This window comes from Pongo abelii, chromosome 21, assembly GCF_028885655.2.
Source record: "Pongo abelii isolate AG06213 chromosome 21, NHGRI_mPonAbe1-v2.0_pri, whole genome shotgun sequence".
NCBI lineage: Eukaryota > Metazoa > Chordata > Mammalia > Primates > Hominidae > Pongo > Pongo abelii.
The window spans coordinates 571,594-590,507 of record NC_072006.2 but is presented as its reverse complement, the minus strand read 5'-3'; the positions used below and the strand labels follow the sequence as shown (position 1 = coordinate 590,507).

The following is an 18,914-nucleotide window of genomic DNA, read 5'->3' as shown; positions in this document are numbered from 1 at the left end:
ATGTAGGCCAGGCTGGTCTCGAACTCCTGACCTCAGGTGATTGCTTGCATCAGCCTCCCAAAGTGCTGAGATTACAGGCATGAGCTACAGCACCCGACCCTATTATTTTTTTGTCTTTTTTAATTATTTTATCTTTAAATTTTTTTATTTGATTTAATTTTTTAAATGTTTTTTTATTTTACTTTAAGTTCTGGGATACATGTGCAGAACATGCAGGTGTGTTATATACGTATACATGTGCCATGATGGTTTGCTGTCCCATCAACCCTGTCATCTACATTAGGTATTTCTCCTAATGCTATCCCAGTCCATATTTTTTCCCTGGAGACTTTGGAAAGAAGCCAAAAGTTGTTGAGCCTTGAATTGTAAAAGGCCATGGGGAGCTGGAGACCAGTTGTTGGCTTCCATTTTCGCACACAATGAAATTGACTCTGCAGTTCCAGGACCCTCCAAGCTAGGCCCTCTCTTATTTTACTTAATTGTGTTTTCATTTTTGCAGACATATCCCAAGACTGGTCAGACTTTGCTCTTTGGTGGGAACAGAAGCATTGCTGGCTTCTGAAAACCCACTGGACCCTGGACAAATATGGGGTCCAGGCAGACGCAAAGCTTCTCTTCACCCCTCAGCATAAAATGCTGCGCCTTCGCCTGCCGAATTTGAAGATGGTGAGGTTGCGAGTCAGCTTCTCAGCTGTGGTTTTTAAAGCTGTCAGTGATATCTGCAAAACCCTGAGTAAGTACCCAGGAAGGGCCCCTGTGCCCTGTAGACTCTTGCAAAGGTAGACAGGAAAATTATGTGTGCATTCTGCCTACTTCAAGCAATTGGCTACAGAACACTCACCTATTAGGAAGCACATGTTTAAGCCCTTCTGGGTATTGCAGCCATTTAAGTGGATGGAGTTAAGCCAAGTGGAACATTATTGGCATAAATCAGGTGCATCTCCACAAAGCTTAAAACTATTCCAAAAGAGATTTGTTAATAGACAAGATAAACCATTAAGATTGCCCCCCCAAATTTATTGATCCAAGCTATACTCAAACATTATTGTACAGTATTTAAGATTTAAAAAGAGTTGTACTAAATACTTAATCACCATAGAGCTATGTGTGTTTATTGTTTTTGAGATAATGGTGTTCCAAAGTCTTAATTGCTTAAGACCTGGCTCAAGTAAATAATTATGCCCACAAAAATCACTTATGAAGTGATTAAGCAGAAAAGTACACTTAATTGTGAATTTAAACCTAATTATTTATAGATTTGGTATCCTATAATTTAACAGTCATAAAGACAACACTACCCAAACCAATTTTTCTTTATAAAACTCCATAAAGGGAAGGAAACACCCCATGAAGGTATTCTCATTTTATAATTTTTGAAAGTATTATAGGCATATTCATTGGTTCCAAAACCAAAAATCAACATTTGAACCCAGAATAGATAATATATAGTGATATATAGTGAGTAATCTATTTTTCCCATTAAACCATAAACTGTTCACTCATTCAGCAAATATTTATTGAGCACCTACTGTGTCCCAGGCATTGCGGTGAGTGCTAGGGGCAATACAAAGCTAAAATCCCTGCCATCTGGAGCTTGCATTTTAGCAGGCGGAGGCAGACACTAACCAATAAATATAAATGTAACAGATTTTAAAATATAAATGTAACAAGTTAAAAAAGAATATAAGAGGTTAAAATGGGATGGATAGTACCCAAAAAAAAGAGAAAAAGTATGAACAGGATTGGGAATACCAGGGTTGGGCAGTGGGGGCTGGTATGGTATATGAAGTAGGGTAAAGGCAGAAATCGTTTCCTGAGCATCTCTGCATTCCTCACTCCAGTCACAATGCCTGGCACACAATAACTGTTGAGTGAACAAATGAATGGAAACTTTCATTACAGAATGTAAGTTGCAGTCTTGTCCCTGGTGTGCAAATGGCAAACATGAGGACACCTTGTGTTTTTGGTTATATTCTAATAAGGAATTGAAAGCAAAGTAAATGATTACATAAAATAGTATATTGTATACACCACAGTGGACTGGAAGCACACATCACAGCTGAGACCAAAAACTTAGTTTTCAAGTAAACAGAAGCAGTCAGATGTTCTCTTTTCCTGATTATCTCTTTGTAATAGTTTTAAAGGCTCAGCTTGGCATTTGTAATAATTGCATTTTATATCTTATCCATTGAAGTGAAATCAAATGCAGCAGTTTAGTGGTTTTTCCCTTGAAGAACAGAAAAGACACAAATCTTGACCTTGAAGATACAGGTGTTTCTGTTTCATTGTTTTGCTTTTAGTGCTCACAGTGAAATTTTTTATTCATGACCAGGTTTGTGTATAAATTATGCATTTGGAATGGTCACAGGTGTGTTGCAACCTGACAATCCTTGGCTGCTGGGGAGAGTCAAGCTAAACTGCTAGGCTCAGTCTCAGCACTGAGCAGTATATGAACGAAATGATGACAGAATTTAATGGAATCAGTGCACTTACCTTCAACAAAGCTGCTCAGAGACTAAAAGTCTAAATTAATTGGTTTTTACCTGGAATGATAGCCACTAGTGTAGTTAAAGGTTATCAGCAATTCTGATCAGCAATTATAAATATATTTGATTAATGGGAGAAATGGAGATTATCATAGTTTCAGTTCCCAGAAGAAGACCCTGAGAAAAGGATTCAAGTACAAATAGTTTATTTGGGAGGTGATGCCAGGAAATACTGTTGGAGACAGGGAAGTAAGACTGAAAAGAGAAGAGTGTCACCAATCAGGTTACACTTCAGCAGCTGGCGACCTCTGGAAGACAGTGTAGACACAGCCTCAGGGTAAGGATGTTTATGCAGCACCCTGGACAGTCACTGGAGGTCGCTCTTGGGGAGCGTTAATTCCCTGAATGTGTGAGCTGTTGCAGTGCAGACCCTGGCAAGCCATCAGAGCAAAGCCTCTGGCAGAAAGACGCATGGTCTAGATTCCACCAGAAGTCAGGTGTGCTGACATGGTGAGGACCAAGAAGAAATGGGCAGGGCATGAGGGTGTCGCCACAGGGATAAAATGAGCTGATGGGAAATGTGTAAAAGAAAGACTTTCAAGATCTGTGGTCTATAAAGAAAAAAGGAAGCAGTACCTTTGTTGGTTGTTTAAAAAACTGGAAAAAGGAAAGGGAGAGGGAGCAAGGAAGGGAGGTCTATTAGTTCGTTTTCGTGCTGCTGATAAAGACACACCTGAGACTGGACAATTTACAAAAGGAAGAAGTTTAATGGACTTACAGTTCCACATGGCTGGGGAGGCCTCACAATCATGGTGGAAGGCAAGGAGGAGCAAGTCACGTCTTACGTGGATGGCAGCAGGCAAACAGAGAGCTTGTGCGGGGAAACTCCTTATAAAACCATCAGATCTCGTGAGACTTATTCACTATCACGAGAACAGCACAGGAAAGACCTGCCCCCATGATTCAATTACCTCCCACTGGGCCCCTCCGACAACACGTGGGAATTCAAGATGAGATTTGGGTGGAGACACATCCAAACCATATCAGGAAGAAAGGGGAGAGGGAGGTAAAGTTGGTGGTAAATAGGTAACAAGAATGTCATAAAGCTAGTAATGACTGAAGCTGGGGAGCACATGAAGGGAACATTGTACCATTCCCTTTGCTTTAGATACATTTGAAATATTTTTATAATAATTTTTCTAACTAGAAATTTCACTAGACTGAATCTCCCTCCACTGTTTTCTCCCCCCACCTACTTTGGAGGTCTCTGTTCCCCTTTCCCCTTCTATTTCTTCAAAAAGGATGCAGTTTAGTCCCATTTACTTTTCAGAAATTTCCTGAGAAATGATTTTAAATGCACAAAATGACTCTGAGTCTTAGAAGGATTTTTGTTTTTACTTTTTCTTCATTTTTAAAAAAATTTATTTCTAGATATTAGAAGATCAGAAGAGCTTTCCTTGTTAAAGCCATGTGGTGACTATTTTAAGAAGAAGAAGAAAAAAGACAAAAATAATAAGGAACCCATAACTGAAGATATTCTAAACCTGGAGAGTTCTCCAACAGCTTCAGTTTCATCAGGTAAGACTTTTGACAGGTGTTTTGTTGTTTGGACATACAGTAAAACTCAAGAGAGAAATATAGCTCTCCTCCCACCCCCACCAAACAAAGGAGAAATAAAATTGCAGAACTGATGTGATGAGGAAAGCCTATCTAGTTAAGTTTAGAATTAACAGAAATGTGTTTCAGACTTTTTTCATCAAGCATGTTTAATAACTCATTATTTTAATTGTATATCTGATGTTGCCGATGAATGCAAAATTTTAGAACCACTGACTGCAAATTTGGGATAAAATAGTGATATTTAGAAAAAAGGTAAGTGGCTGGTCACAGTGCCTCATGCCTGTAATCCCAGCACTTTGGGAGGCTGAGGTGGGTGGATCACTTGAGCTCAGAAGTTTGAGACCAGCCTGGGCAATATGGTGAGACCCCATCTCCATTAAAAATATACAATAAATAAATAAATAAATAACCTGGGCATGGTGGTGCACGCTTGTGGTCCCAGCTACTCAGAAGGCTGAGATGGGAGGATTGCTTGAGCCCTGAGGGTGGAAGTTGCAGTGCACAAAGATTGTGCCACTGCACTCAGCCTGGGTGACAGAGCACGACCCTGTCTCAAAAAAATAAATAAAAGAAAAAAGATAAGTTAAATCACTCAAATACACTTCTCTCTTCATGATTGTATCATTGTGTGATTCTTTCCTGAATTCAGTTTTTTATGGGGCATGCAAGAGGAGAGCAGGTGAAAATTCTGGAGGAGAAGCATCCTTTTCTTTTTATATCAAAACAATCAAATCTCTAGCTTGCTTGCAAGATTGAGGGCTTTCTTTCTTCATTTTTTGTTTGTTTGTTTTGTTTTGTTTTGTTTTTTAGAGAGAGTCTCGCTCTGTCACCCAAGCTGGAGTGCAGTGGCACAATCTCAGCTCATTGCAGCCTCTGCCTCCCGGGCTCAAGCAATTCTCATGCCTCAGCCTCTTGAGTAGCTGGAATTACAGGTGTGCACCATCACACTTGGATAATTTTTGTATTTTTAGTAGAGACAGGGTTTTGCCACGTTGGCCAGGCTGGTCTCAAACTCCTGGCCTCAAGTGATCCGCCTGCCTCAGCCACCCAAAATGCTGGGATTACAGGCATGAGCCACCACACCCGGCCAAGATTGAGGGCTTTCTTGCATAGTATATTCCAATGAAAAGAACAAATTGTACAAATTAGAGCCAGCTGATTTATAAATCATCAGCCTACTGAATTCTTAAAATTGGCAAGTCCTGCTATTTGTTTAAGGGGCTATCTGAAACATATTGGGTACATGCATTCTATGAGGTCTCCAGTTCTCTGATAATACCAAGACTCCTACTGAAATAGGAAAACTGTGAATTATTAGAAAAGAGGTGGTCTCCATTAGCCAGGTGTGGTGGCTCATGCCTATAATCCCAGCTACTCAGGAGGCTGAGACAGGAGAATCACTTGAACCCGGGAGGTTGAGGTTGCAGTGAGCCAGGATCACACCACAGCACTCCAGCCTGGGCGACAGAGTGAGACTCCGTCTAAAAAACAAAAGAAAGAAAAGAGGTGGTCCCCAATGTTTGTCCATGTTGATTTTTGGAGGCTTTTACATATTTAAGTTCCAAGGCTTTTGAGGAGCTGAATTTACAGATAAGACCATTACCTGTGTATTACTAATCTCTCTGCCATCATGATCCATATTATTTTTTGGGTTTTGTTTGTTTGTTTTTTGAGATGAAGTCTTGCTATGTTGCCCTGGCTGGTCTCAAACTCCTAGGCTCAAGCAATCTTCCAACCTCAGCCTCCCAAGTAGCTAGGGTTATAGACGTGGGCCACAGTGCCCAGCTTGACTTATATTATTTTAAATGGTGCCAAATTTAAAGTCAAAACTCATTTTAGTGTAAGTAATGTTAATATTTTCCTGAAGATTTCTATCCCTGGATTCTCATATCATAGTTCTTGCTCCCCTTGCCTTGCAGTAAGTCCTGGTTTATACAGTAAAACCATGACCCCTATATATGACCCCATCAATGGAACACCAGCGTCATCCACCATGACTTGGTTCAGTGACAGCCCTTTGACGGAACAAAACTGCAGCATCCTCGCATTCAGCCAACCCCCCCAGTCCTCAGAAGCACTTGCGGATATGTACCAGCCTCGGTCTCTGGTTGATAAAGCCAAGCTCAATGCAGGGTAAGAACACGGCTCCTTTTACTTCTCCCTGAGCTAGTGCCGACACAGTAAGAGATGGGATGTCATGTTTCATTTTCAAGTTGGTAGGCCTAGGGATTGTACTTTATTTGCAAAAGTTAGTGCTGATTTTAGCAACAAAGGGGAAAAATTCAGCCTTTGGTCATTTCAGTATATTTAAAGTGTGCCTAAATTTACATGTTTGGGTAACTCAATAGATTTACTATCTGTGAATAGTAATTCTTTACCACTACAGATATGCAAAGTATATTTTATGGGATGTAGGGTAGTTAATAAGTGTGTTGGTCCCCATGGGACAGTGGGGGAAATCCAAGGTGACCCACCAGGCTTACGTTGTCTTTTGTAGAATGTCACTCTTCTCTTTTTTCTTTTTCTTTCTTTTTTTTTTTTTGAGATGGAGTTTTGCTCTTGTTGCCCAGGCTGGAGTGCAATGGCACAATCTCAGCTCACCACAACCTCTGCCCCCCCGGGTTCAAGCAATTCTCCTGCCTCAGCTTTCCGAGTAGCTGGGACTACAGGCATGCGCCACCATGCCCGGCTAAATTTGTATTTTTTTAGTAGACATTGGGTTTCTCCATGTTGGTCAGGCTGGTCTCGAACTCCCGACCTCAGGTAATCGGCCCACCTCGGCTTCCCAAAGTGCTGGGATTACAGCACTGGGATTACAGCCACCGCGCCCAGCCGTCGCTCTTCTCTTTAGGCATTCTAATTAGCAAGTTCCTTGAGCTCTGTTTGAAATGGTCTCAGAAAATATACCCAAACTATTTCTGAAACTGCCATTTCTGTTGTTCCCCATTGCCTACCAGATAAAGTCAAACTTGTCAACAGCATTCAACTTCCTAGAAGATCTGGCCCTAGCAGGTGTCTCCATGTCCTCCCGTGCTCCCATGGCCCCGTGCCACCCAGGTGCACACTCACTCTGTCACTGCCTCACCTCCAGGACCATTCCCCTTTACCAACTGGTCAGTCCCTACCTGTCCTTTAAGGCCCAACCACATACTGTCTCCTGCTCAAGTATTACCTTCAAGATCAGCCCCCTCCTTGTAGCTCCATCCTGACACTTTGCTCACTCCAACATCACATTGTCCCTTTATTATGAGGCTTGGTCTCCCCCAGCAGACTGTCAACTCCTTTAGGATGGTGATTTCGACTTGGTCATCCTCTTTCCCCAGTTTTATTTCTCAACTCTAGAACTCTACTATGTATTGTACAGGAACCCCTAGCCACATGTGGATATCTAAATGTGGACTGGATTTTAATTAAAATTAAAATGTGGCACTAACAGCCACATTCAGCTGGGGCTAATGCATCAGACAGCACAGATATGAATATTTCTCTCATTGCAGAAAGTTCTAGACAGTAATACAGAGCTGGCATTGGGGCAAACCATCTGGTAAAAGGAGAAGTGGTAACGGGTGGTCAGGACATATGGATTCTCAAGCTGGCCCCATAACCAAGCCTGTGACTTTTTTTTTTTTTTTTTTTTGAGACAGAGTCTCTGTTGCCTAGGCTGGAGTGCAATGGAATGATCTCGGCTCACTGCAACCTCCACCTTCCAGGTTCAAACAATTTTCCTGCCTGCCTCAGCCTCCCAAGTAGCTGAGATTACAGGCATGTGCCACAACACCTGGCTAATTTTTGCATTTTTAGTAGAGACAGGGTTTCACCATGTTGCCCAGGCTGGTCTCAAACTCCTGACTTCAGGTGATTTGCCCACCTTGGCCTCCCAAGGTGCTGGAATTACAGGTATGAGTCCCCGCACCTGGCTGAGGCCTGTAACCTTTAAGGATGATCTAACGTCACTCAGACTAAGTCTGTTTGTCTACAAAGCTGAGATAATAAGAACTTCCCTGTCCCCTTCATTGGATTACTTTAGAGTATCCATGAGAAAAAAATCTATACAGCACTTTGAAGACTATAAGATAAAATGCAAATATAAGCTATTATTATGTGCTTACTGGTTTTTATTATACAGGTTGAGTATCCCTTATCCAAAATGCTTGAGACCAGAAGTGTTTCGGATTTCAGAATTTGTTTTTTACACTTTTTCAGGTTTGGGGATATTTGCATTGTACTCACCAGTTGAGCATCCCTAATCCAAAATTCTGAAATTCAAAATGCTTCAGCGAGACCGAGTGCAGTGGCTCACACCTGTAATCCCAGCACATTGGGAGGCTAAGGCAGGCGGATCACCTGAGGTCAGGAGTTCAAGACTAGCCTGGCCAACATGGCGAAACCCCCTCTCTACTGAAAATACAAAATTTAGCCGGGAATGGTGGCATGAACCTGTAGTCCCAGCTACTCGTGAGGCTGAGGCAGGAGAATTGCTTGAACCTCGGAGGCGGAGGCTGCAGTGAGCCGAGACTGCACCACTGCACTCCAGCCTAGGTGACACAGCAAGACTCTGGCTCGAAAACAAAACAAAACAAAACAAAACAAAAATGCTTCAGTGAGCATTTCCTTTGAGCCTCAGGTCAGTGCTCAAAAAGTGTCAGATTTTGGAGCATTTCAGATTTTCAAATTAGGGATACTCTATCTGTATTACATACCCTGATTTTGTTCAAGGATATATATATGTAGTATATAATATATGACATAATATCATAATGGATATATATGTAAAATTGATTGGCTTCTAAAACTCATGCTATTGTTTTCTAGTTGGCTAGACTCCTCGCGCTCCCTTATGGAACAAGGCATCCAAGAGGATGAGCAGCTGCTGTTACGATTTAAATACTACTCTTTCTTTGACTTGAATCCTAAAGTAAGCAACTTTTTCTCTTTTGTCTTTCTCTTTTTAATACGAATGCATGAAAGGATAAAGGTGAGGCATTTGTTTATGAAAATGAGGATGAATTTATTTGTGTGATCGCCTGTTTAGCCCTGCAGGGTGAGACTGATACATGGACCTCGGTCTCTGAATTTTTATCCTTTGGTTTCTACTGAGCACAGTAAGCTGCTACCAGATTAGCCAGAGTCTCTAGGGATCTTTGTGCCTAGCGTGGCATGCACTGCCCCCCTCCATTCACAGGAATGGTCAAATAAGACGAGAGCGGCTCACAGAGCTGGAGTTCTTTTTTTTTTTTTTTTTTAATTGAGACAGAGTCTTGCTCTGTCACCCAGGCTGGAGTGCAGTGGCACGATCTTGGCTCACTGCAACCTCCACCTCCCGGGTTCAAGAAATTCTTTTGCCTCAGCCTCCCCAGTAGCTGGAACTACAGGCTCATGCAACCACGCCCAGCTAATTTTTGTGTTTTTAATAAAGACAGGGTTTCACTATATTGGCCAGGTTGGTCTCGAACTACTGACCTCATGATCCTCCCGTCTCGGCCTCCCAGAGTGCTGGGATTACAGGCATGAGCCACCGCATCTAGCCAGAGCTGGAGTTCTTAATGCTGAGGAAGGAAAGGAGTTGTCAGAGGTCAGGTTTAAAGGCAGGTTCCCATGAACAAGCTAGGACCACATGATGGTGCACACAGGACTCCGCACTCCAGTGCTTGCTTACTCTTTGGAATTGGGGGAAAGGGATCATCTATGTAATCCCTTTTTCTCGCCTGGTGACCCAGCTGGTCACCAATTCTATTTTCACTGTACATCTCCCCCTGAAGTCTATTAGAATAACTAATGATAAGTCCTTTGAACTTCTTCCTCTTCCTTGCTCCTGATGAGCCTGTTTGAAGAGCTGAGAGTCAGCAGTACAATGGCCCAGTGTCGACGATATAAACTGGATGACTGGTCCTCTGAGTGCCCAGGGTCACCGTGTCGCATGCTCCCATCACTGTTTTGTGCTTATTGCTCTTTTCCATTTACTACCAGACACTTGCAGGAGCTTGCCTTGGTCAGCCTTTCTGTACAGACCCTTTCTCATGTGCAGCAGCATTTCCACCTCTTGTAAGAGGCACTGTCTTCTCCTTGGTCCTCACTTTAGGTCTGGTCTGCAAAGGCTCACCTCAGTTTCCACTGTTTCCCCAAATGGCGTCTTCAAAACAAACCTTGTCCTTTGTCATTTCTAAGGAGAGGTTCCTGCTCAGTCCTTGATTTTTATCCCGTGGACCAAGCTTGTGTTTGGAATGCATAAGTGAATCATGGTAAAAGGGCAAATTTTGGCTTTTCTTCGATAAAATCTCCAGAAGAAATTACTGTACTTCTTCTCCTACATAATTGGCTTGGCTTTTTTTTTTTAACTGGACTGTGAATTATGCAACTGTCCAGGTTTTTTGTTTTTGTTTTTGTTTTTGCATTGCCTGCTAAAACCAAATCCATACTTTTTTGTGATTTTATTTTTAAGCCTCATTCATGACTCAGCTTTAGTGTTTCCTTGCTTAACTCTTAATTTAAGCCATCTTGTTGTATGCCATGTGTTCTAATAAGTTGCCTTACATTTTTTTCTGAAAATAGGTAACACATAAATAAAATATGCCCATGCATTTTCCAATTACTAAGTCAGTAATTTGGTCCCGTCTTATCTTTTCAAATCTGTGCCCCATCTGTTGTTTGTTTATGTGTTTATTTACTGAGCAACTACTGTAGGCCAAGAACTAAGCTGGGTACTGAGAACTCAAAACTGTTGTATATTAAAATAATGTTTTCAAATTAATAAGTTAAAATACATAGGACTATAAAATGAAACAGTTATATTAAACTGTAGTGGCCAAACCCTTTTCGAAAATGTATATAGTAATATATTTTTAGTTAATTGAATAAAGAAGATCTGGTGGTAGTTCTGATAACTACCATAATTTCAAAGTAGTGATGTGGATGAGAATTGCTTGAAGACAGCAGCAACAACTGGCATACAGAAGGAAAAAAAATCTTGATTCTGGTGGTCACAGAGTGACAAGTACTCTGCAATGCTGTGGTTTATGGCTCACGCTCATCCTGGAGGAAATGCTAAATTTCCATTCGAAGTTGGTGCAATTGGAACGAAGTTGGTGCGTTTCCTCATACGAGCTTATGGACCACCTGATAATCAAACTTCCAAGTCCGAGAACCCCAGTATCAGAACGCTGCTCTGAGACCACATTCAGGTTCCACTCTTTCCAGAAAGGAGCTTTTCTCTACTCTCGGTCACGTGGGGCTTTGACTTCTCTGAGCCATAGCTGAGTACTGTACAATTTTAGGACTCACACCTCAAATCATACCATATCTGTGGATTTTTTCCTAAATATAGACAACCAAGTCCTTGGAGACAGAGACCACATCTGGTACTTTCTTTGCCCCTCACCCCACATGCTGTGAGTCAGGCTTTCCCAGTTCAGGCACCTGATGGATGACAGGATCACTCAGCCCAAGGACTCATAGGGTCTTTGGGGACCCTTCCAGCAGTTTCTTTGCCAAGAGACTCCCCCGTTCAATCCCCTGCTTCAGAACTAAGCTTGAGCTAAAAAGAATGCAGCTGAGTCATCTGCCCCCTGAAAAACAGTTAGGAACATGTAAGTGACTTCACAGTCAAATAAGCCAGATAATGGCAGATCATTGGTATAAATACAGAGGAGCAGGGTTGAATATGTATTTATCTAAAAAGTGGAAGAAATCAAACGAATCGTACTCCAGAAGGGGTCAAGGACACTGAAGCTGAGGGTCACAAGGGCTGTTGTCTCTGGCTCTTTGGCCTCCAGCCTCTGCTTGCTTAATTGGTGAGGAGCTCCTTCTTCATAGCCTAAAAAGTGAAACCTATTTGAATCTAACAGCCACACAGAAACTGTCAACCCAAAGGTGACAGGAAGACTCAGGATAGTGGGACATGGCTTTGGAGGACACTGTGATCCTCAACCACTTTAGTACTTATGGCAGTATTCCCTTCCCCCTCTCTTAAAATTATGAGTGCTATAGATAAAATCAAGTTTAAGACTACTACTCTGTGCTGCATAAATATAGGGGGATGTAGACATTTAAGATGTAATTTGTGTTCTCATGGCAGCTATAATCAAATCTAAGAAGAGGAAAGAGCACCCATAAGCCACTGCAAATTTACAAGGCACCCTACAAGTAGAAACTAAAATCTACAGTGAGGACTAGGGAGCTTCTCTGGCTTTCAGAGAGATTCATACTGGCCACAGGTCCTTAGTAACAGGTGCTGATTAAAATCTCAGATATGTAAAATGCTAGAATTCAACATTTCAAAAATAATAGACTCAACCGGGCGCAGAGGCTCATGCCTGTAATCACAGTACTTTGGGAGGCTGAGGCAGGTGGATCGCCTGAGGTTAGAAGTTCGAGACCAGCCTGGCCAACATGGTGAAACCCCATCTCTACTAAAAACACAAAAATTAGCCAGGCATGGTGTCATGTGCCTGTAATCCCAGCTACTTGGGAGACCGAGGCAGGAGAATCACTTGAACCCGGGAGGCAGAGGTTGCAGTGAGCCGAGATCACGCCGTTGCACTACAGCCTGGGCAACGAGAGCAAAACTCTGTCTCAAAAAATAAATAAATAAAATAATAATAATAATAATAAGAGACTCAAAAAATGAAAAATCCAGAAAAGATTAGTACATTTTAATAAAAAATGAAAATTTTACACCTGGCCAAAAAAAAAAAAAACAAACTATAACAAAGTAAAAGTCTTTACAACACATACTACAAACAAAAGACAAATTTCTCTAATATGTAAAGAGCTCCTAAAAATCAATAATAAGAAGACCAACAACCCAGTAGATTAATGAGCAAAGGATGTAAATATATAGTTCACAGAAAATGAACTACAATGCTTTACAGTGGCAAAGATCAAAAAGTTTCACATACTGTCTTGGCAAGAGTGTCAGGAAATGGGCTCTCTGATAGACTGCTTGTAGGTCAAAGTATAAATTAGTCTATGGAGGGCAATTTGGCAGTATCAGAATTACAGTTCTACATAGCTTTGATTCAGCAAATCCACTCCTAGGTGTTTATAGCACAGTTATACTCACACATGCAAACTGACATGTAGGTATACAAGGGCGGTTATTATATTGTTTTAGGAAAAGATTGGAAACCACCTAAATGTCCATAGCTAGAGATTTGGTTAAATACATTACAATACATTCACACCATATTGTTTTTAAAAAGAATTAATCAGCTCTTTTTTGATATGAAACAGACTCCAGGTGTATTATTAAAAGATGCAAAATAGCCCATAGAGAAGCTACCATTTCCGGGGACAAGGTAGAGAGGGGGACTAACTTTTTATTGAACACTCTTTTGTCCCTTTCAAATTCATTCATAATGAATTCATTTATCATATACTCTTTTGCCCCTTTTTAAATGTGTTCAAAATTTGTGAATTAAAAAAACACACATTTTAGAACCCTGATAGTTCATAGTATTTTAGTGTTCAGTACAGGAAAAGCACATCTGTTCTAAAAAGAGGCCTGGAGGATACTGAAAGCTGCTCCTAGGCCAATAGAGAATCTTAAGTAATTAGATCTAAATAGTAACCCCTTCTTAAGAAAGAGCAGGAAAACTATGATAAGTAGGTTTTGTTATTTATTTTTATTGTTGGTTGTTGGAATGACGGACAAGGGTGGAGGGTTTACTGAACTGACTAGACAGGGAGAAACAGGGATTCAAGGAGTGGAGAGGTGGCAGAACCCATGTGGATTCCAGCTTGGGGTTTCTATTTTCTTTTCTTTTTTTTTTTTTTCCTGAGATACAGTTTCACTCTGTCGCCCAGGCTAGGGTACAGTGGCACGATCTTGGCTCACTGCAACCTCTGCCTCCCAGGTTCAAGCGATTCTCCTGCCTCAGCCTCCCGAGTAGCTGGGACTGCAGGCACGCACTACCACGCCCAGCTAATTTTTGTATTTTTAGTAGAGATGGGGTTTCACCATGTTGGCCAGGCTGGTCCCGAACTCCTGACCTCAAGATATCCTCCCACCTCAGCCTCCCAAAGTGCTGGGATTACAGGCGTGAGCCACCGTGCCCGTCTCTATCTTCAATTAAGCAAAGAAAAGGGCCAAGGAGAGGGTATGAGTAGCCAACCCCACCAAGGAAAATATTGGTTTCTAAGTCACTGGAGAACCCACTGAAAGAGTTCTCAGGGCGGGGGTGTCGGGGAGAAGTCCTATAGGATGCATGTTAATGACCCGTGAAAGATCTGGAACATTGTGATGCAGCATTGTCTCTGGAGAAATGGGAACAGGCCTCCAGAGAGGAAACTCCCAGCTACTAGGGAGGCTGAGGCAGGAATATTGCTGGAGCCCAGGAGTTCGAGGCTGCAGTGAGCTATGATTGCACCACTGCACTACACCCTGCATGACAGGGTGAGACCCTATCTCTAAAAAACAGTGGGGGGATGGTTAAGATGGTAAATATTATGTTACATATATTTTACCACAATTAATTTTTTAAAACTCAAACATAGGGCAGGCACAGTGGCTCACGCCTGTAATCCCAGCACTTTGGGAGCCTGAGGTGGGTGGATTGCCTGAGGTCGGGAGTTTGAGACCAGCCTTGGCAGCAATGGTGAAATCCTGTCTCTACTAAAAATACAAAAAAAAATTAGCGGAGCATGGAGGCGGGCTCGTGTTATCCCAGCTACTTGGGAAGCTGAGGCAGGAGAATCACTTGAACCTGGGAGGCAGAGGTTGCAGTGAGCTGAGATCGTGCCATTGCACTCCAGCCTGGGCAACAGAGCAAGACTCCATCTCAAAAATAAATAAACAAACAAACATAATAAGAAAGAAATTAGTTAGAGTAAAAATGGAAAACAGTTCTGTATCATGACCATTCTCCTAAGAGGCAGCCACAGTTAACAGCTTCATGACCAACCATCCTTGCAAACTTTTTTAGACATGTTTACAAACATATTTTTTAATAGATTTTCAAGACTTTGTGTTCCCTAGATAAGTAGGATCATTTGTTTTCTCTGTAGCTTGCTTCTTTTTACTTCATAACATATCATGGCTGTCTTTCATGTCAGTATAATTAAGTCAGACTCACTTTTTTTAACCACTGAAAAAAAATCAAAGGAAAGGCTAAACTATAGTTTATCAGGACTTAAATGTGCTGAACATTCTTGTAAAAGTATCTCACAAGTGCTTGCATTTCTTTGGAACGGTAACACTGGATGTGCTTATCAAAGAGCAAAATGATACTAAAAACTTTATATCACCAAATTACCTTTCTACTAACAGCATCTGTGAAAGGGCTGATAGCCCCACATCCTCACCAACATCAAACATTATCAGTATTTGTAATGTAGGTAGATGTGATAGGAAAATGGAAATTAGGTCATCTTGTTTTAGTTTGAATTCTCTAGTAATTAGTGAGATTGAGCATCTTTTCCAATGTTTTTATGGCCATTTTGCTTTCTTCTGTGAATTGCCTGTTTATATATTTGCCACAAACTCTATTAAATTATTTATATTTTTCATATGATTTATAAGAGTACTTTGCATATGATGGACATCATTTTTTATATTTATTACAAATTTTTTAAATTATTCAAATATTTCAAATATTTTTTCAATCTGTATCCTATATTTTATAAATTTGTAACCTTCTTTAGGATATTTTTTACCATTAAAAATGTTTAATTTTAGGTTGTCAAGTCAGCCTTATGCATCATAACTTTTAGGCCTCTCGTCTTGCTTAGAATAGACTTCCCCATTTAAAGATTACAGAAAGTATTCCCTCATGTGTCCATCTAATAATAGTCATGGTTTTTCTGTTTAGCTGTTTTATAATAGCTTTTTGAGATACAATTTACATGCCATACATTTACCTGTTTAACATGTACAATTCAGTGGTTTTTAGTATATTCACAGAGTTGTGCAACCATTAACCACCATCTAATTTCAGAACATTTTCATCACCGCAGTAAGAAACTCCACACCCATTAGCGATCACTCCCCAGTTCCCTCCTACCCTCCCAGCCCTGGGTAATCATCAGTCTGTTTTCTGTCTCTGTGGATCTGCCTATTCTGGAAACTTCCTATAAGTGGAATTACACAAAATGTGGTACTTTAGGAATAATTTTTTTCACTTAGCGTAGTATTTTCAGAATTCATGCATTCGTTCCTATTGTAGCATGTATCATATTTTATATCTTTTTAATGCTAACTAATATTTCCTTGTTTATGTAGACTATATTCATTCATCAATTAATGAACATTTGGATTGTTTTCATGGTTTGACTATTATGAATAATACTGCCATGAATATTCATGTATACATTTGGGATTTTTATTGTAAAACATACATAATATTTATCATTTTAACCATTTTTAGATGTACAATTCAGTAGCATTAAGGATATTCACAGTTTTGTGCAACTATTACCACCATCCATTTTCTCTCTCTCTTTTTTTTTTTTTTTTTTTTGAGATAGAGTCTCTCTCTGTCACCCAAGCTGTGATCATAGCTCCCTGCAGCCTCAAACTCCCGGGCTCAAGCAATCCTCCCACCTCAGCCTCCTGAGTAGCTGGAACAGGTGCATGCCACCATGCCTGGATAATTTTTTTTTTCTTTTCTTTTTTTTTGTAGAAACAGGGACTCATCATGTTGCCTAGGGTGGTCTTGAATTCCTGGCCTCAGGCAATCCTCCTGCCTCAACTTCCCAAGTAACTGGGACTATAGGCAAGAGCCACTTTTAAAAAAAATATAGAGACAAGAGTCTTGCTACGTTGCCCAGGTTGGGCCACTGTCCATTTTCAAAACTTTCTTATCATCCCAAAAGGAAAGTCTGTACCCATTAAACAATAATTCTCCATTGCCTTCTCTCTCTGCCCCTCTATTCTACTTTCTGTCTCTATGAATTTGCCTATTCTAGATACTTCATATAAGTGAAGTCATCCAGTATTTGTTTTTTTGTATTTGGCTTATTTCACTTAGCATAGTATCTTCAAATCTTCAAGCTTCATTCACATTATATCACATATCAGAATTTCATTCCTTTTTTTTTTTTTTTTTTTTTCCTCAAGACAGTCTCACTCTTGTTGCCCAGGCTAGAGTGCAGTGGTGCAATCTCGGCTCACTGCAACCTCTGCTTCCCAGGTTCAAGTGATTCTCCCACCTCAGCCTCCCAAGTAGCTGGGATTACATGTGCCTGCCACCATGCCTGGCTAATTTTTGTATTTTTAGTAGAGATGGGGTTTCACCATGTTGGCCAGGCAGGTCTCTGACCTCAAGTGATCTGCCCACCTCTGCCTCCCAAAGTGCTGGGATTACAGGTGTGAGCCACCGTGCCCAGTCAGAATTTCATTCCTTTTTAAGGCTGAATAGTGTTCTATTGTATGTGTACAGCACATTTTATTTATCCATTCAGCTGTTGATGTACATCTGGGCTGTTTCTACCTCTTGGCTATTATGAATATTGTTGCTGTAAACATTGTTGTACAAGTACATGTTTGGATGCCACTTTCAGTTTGTTTGGGTGTACACCTAGGAGTAGGATTGATGGATTATATTCTATGTTTAACTTTTTAAAGAACTGCAAAACTTTTCTACAGAGGCTGCATCATTTTACACCTAGCAGTGCACAAGGGTTCCAATTTCTCCACAGCCTCACCAACACTGGTTATTACCTGTCTTTTAGATAAGAGCCATTCTAGTACATGTGAAGTAGTATCTTATTGTGGTTTTATATGTTTAGATTATTTAATCCATCTGTAATTTATATTTTTGGATAGTGTAAAGTTATTTTTTTAATTTGTGTTCCAAGTGGCTAGGCATTTTCAACACTGTTTATAGTGTTGGATTCTTCCTTCTCCTGCTGATATAAAATGTCACTTTTATATTTTAATATAAAAATGCCTTTCTAGATAAGGTTTTATTGACACTTTATCAATCACTACACCAGTACCATACCATTTTAATTACTGTAACTTTATAATAGGTTTTAATGTCTGGGACAACAAGTGTTTTACTCAACATTGTTCTTTCTCAATTTCTTGGCAATGTTTGAACATTGTGTCTTCCAACTTAACTTAAGAATCCGCTTGTATAAAGTTTCATTTAAAAAATCCTATCAGATTCTGCTTGGGATTGCACTGGGCTTGCAGATCAGCATGGGGATCCCTTCTATTACACTGTTTACCTATTACACTGTTTATCATATAAACCATTTTTACTATCTATTACTACCAATATGTAGTAATAAAAGAGAGACAAAATAATGGAATCAAAGTTGGGTTGTGAAGAAGCAGCAGCAGCTGTGGAAAATATTTGGAAAAAGTTAGTTCTGAATTCAGAAGTAAAATGGGCTGGAGGGCCAGGCGCAGTGGCTCACGCCGGTAATCCCAGCACTTTCTGGGGCTGAGATGGGTAGATCGTTTGATCACAGGAGTTCGAGACCAGCCTGGGCAACATGGCGAAACCCTGTCTCTACAAAAAAATACAAACATTAGCCAGGTGTGGTGGCACACGCCTGTAGTCCCAGCTACTTGGGAGGCTGGGGCACAAGAATTGCATGAACCCAGGAGGCGGACATTGCAGTGAGCTTTGATTGCACCACTGTACTCCAGCCTAGGCGACAGAGTGAGACCCTGTCTCAAAAAAATATAAAAAAAAAAACTTAAAGAAAAAAAGGGCTGAGTATATGGCACAATAGAAGTATTCCTTTCATTTACCTGAGCTGAAGTTTGCTGCATCTGATTGACAGAGAATGGCCTCAGTTGTTTCAGAATTTTTGTATTGTGGGATATAAATATAACTCATTACACACACACTTCTGTTTTTG

At 40.7% G+C, this 18,914-nt stretch overlaps 1 protein-coding gene across 2 annotated transcripts in view; it reads left to right on the top strand.

Annotated features, from left to right (window-relative positions):
* FERMT1 (FERM domain containing kindlin 1) overlaps positions 1-18,914 on the top strand; it is a 48,070-nt gene that overhangs the window by 6,907 nt on the left and 22,249 nt on the right. For both annotated transcript variants that reach the window (XM_054541544.2, NM_001135504.1), the window contains 4 exon segments: positions 500-733; positions 3,918-4,064; positions 6,026-6,239; positions 8,919-9,021. In XM_054541544.2, the coding sequence (XP_054397519.1) occupies positions 500-733; positions 3,918-4,064; positions 6,026-6,239; positions 8,919-9,021 (698 nt within the window).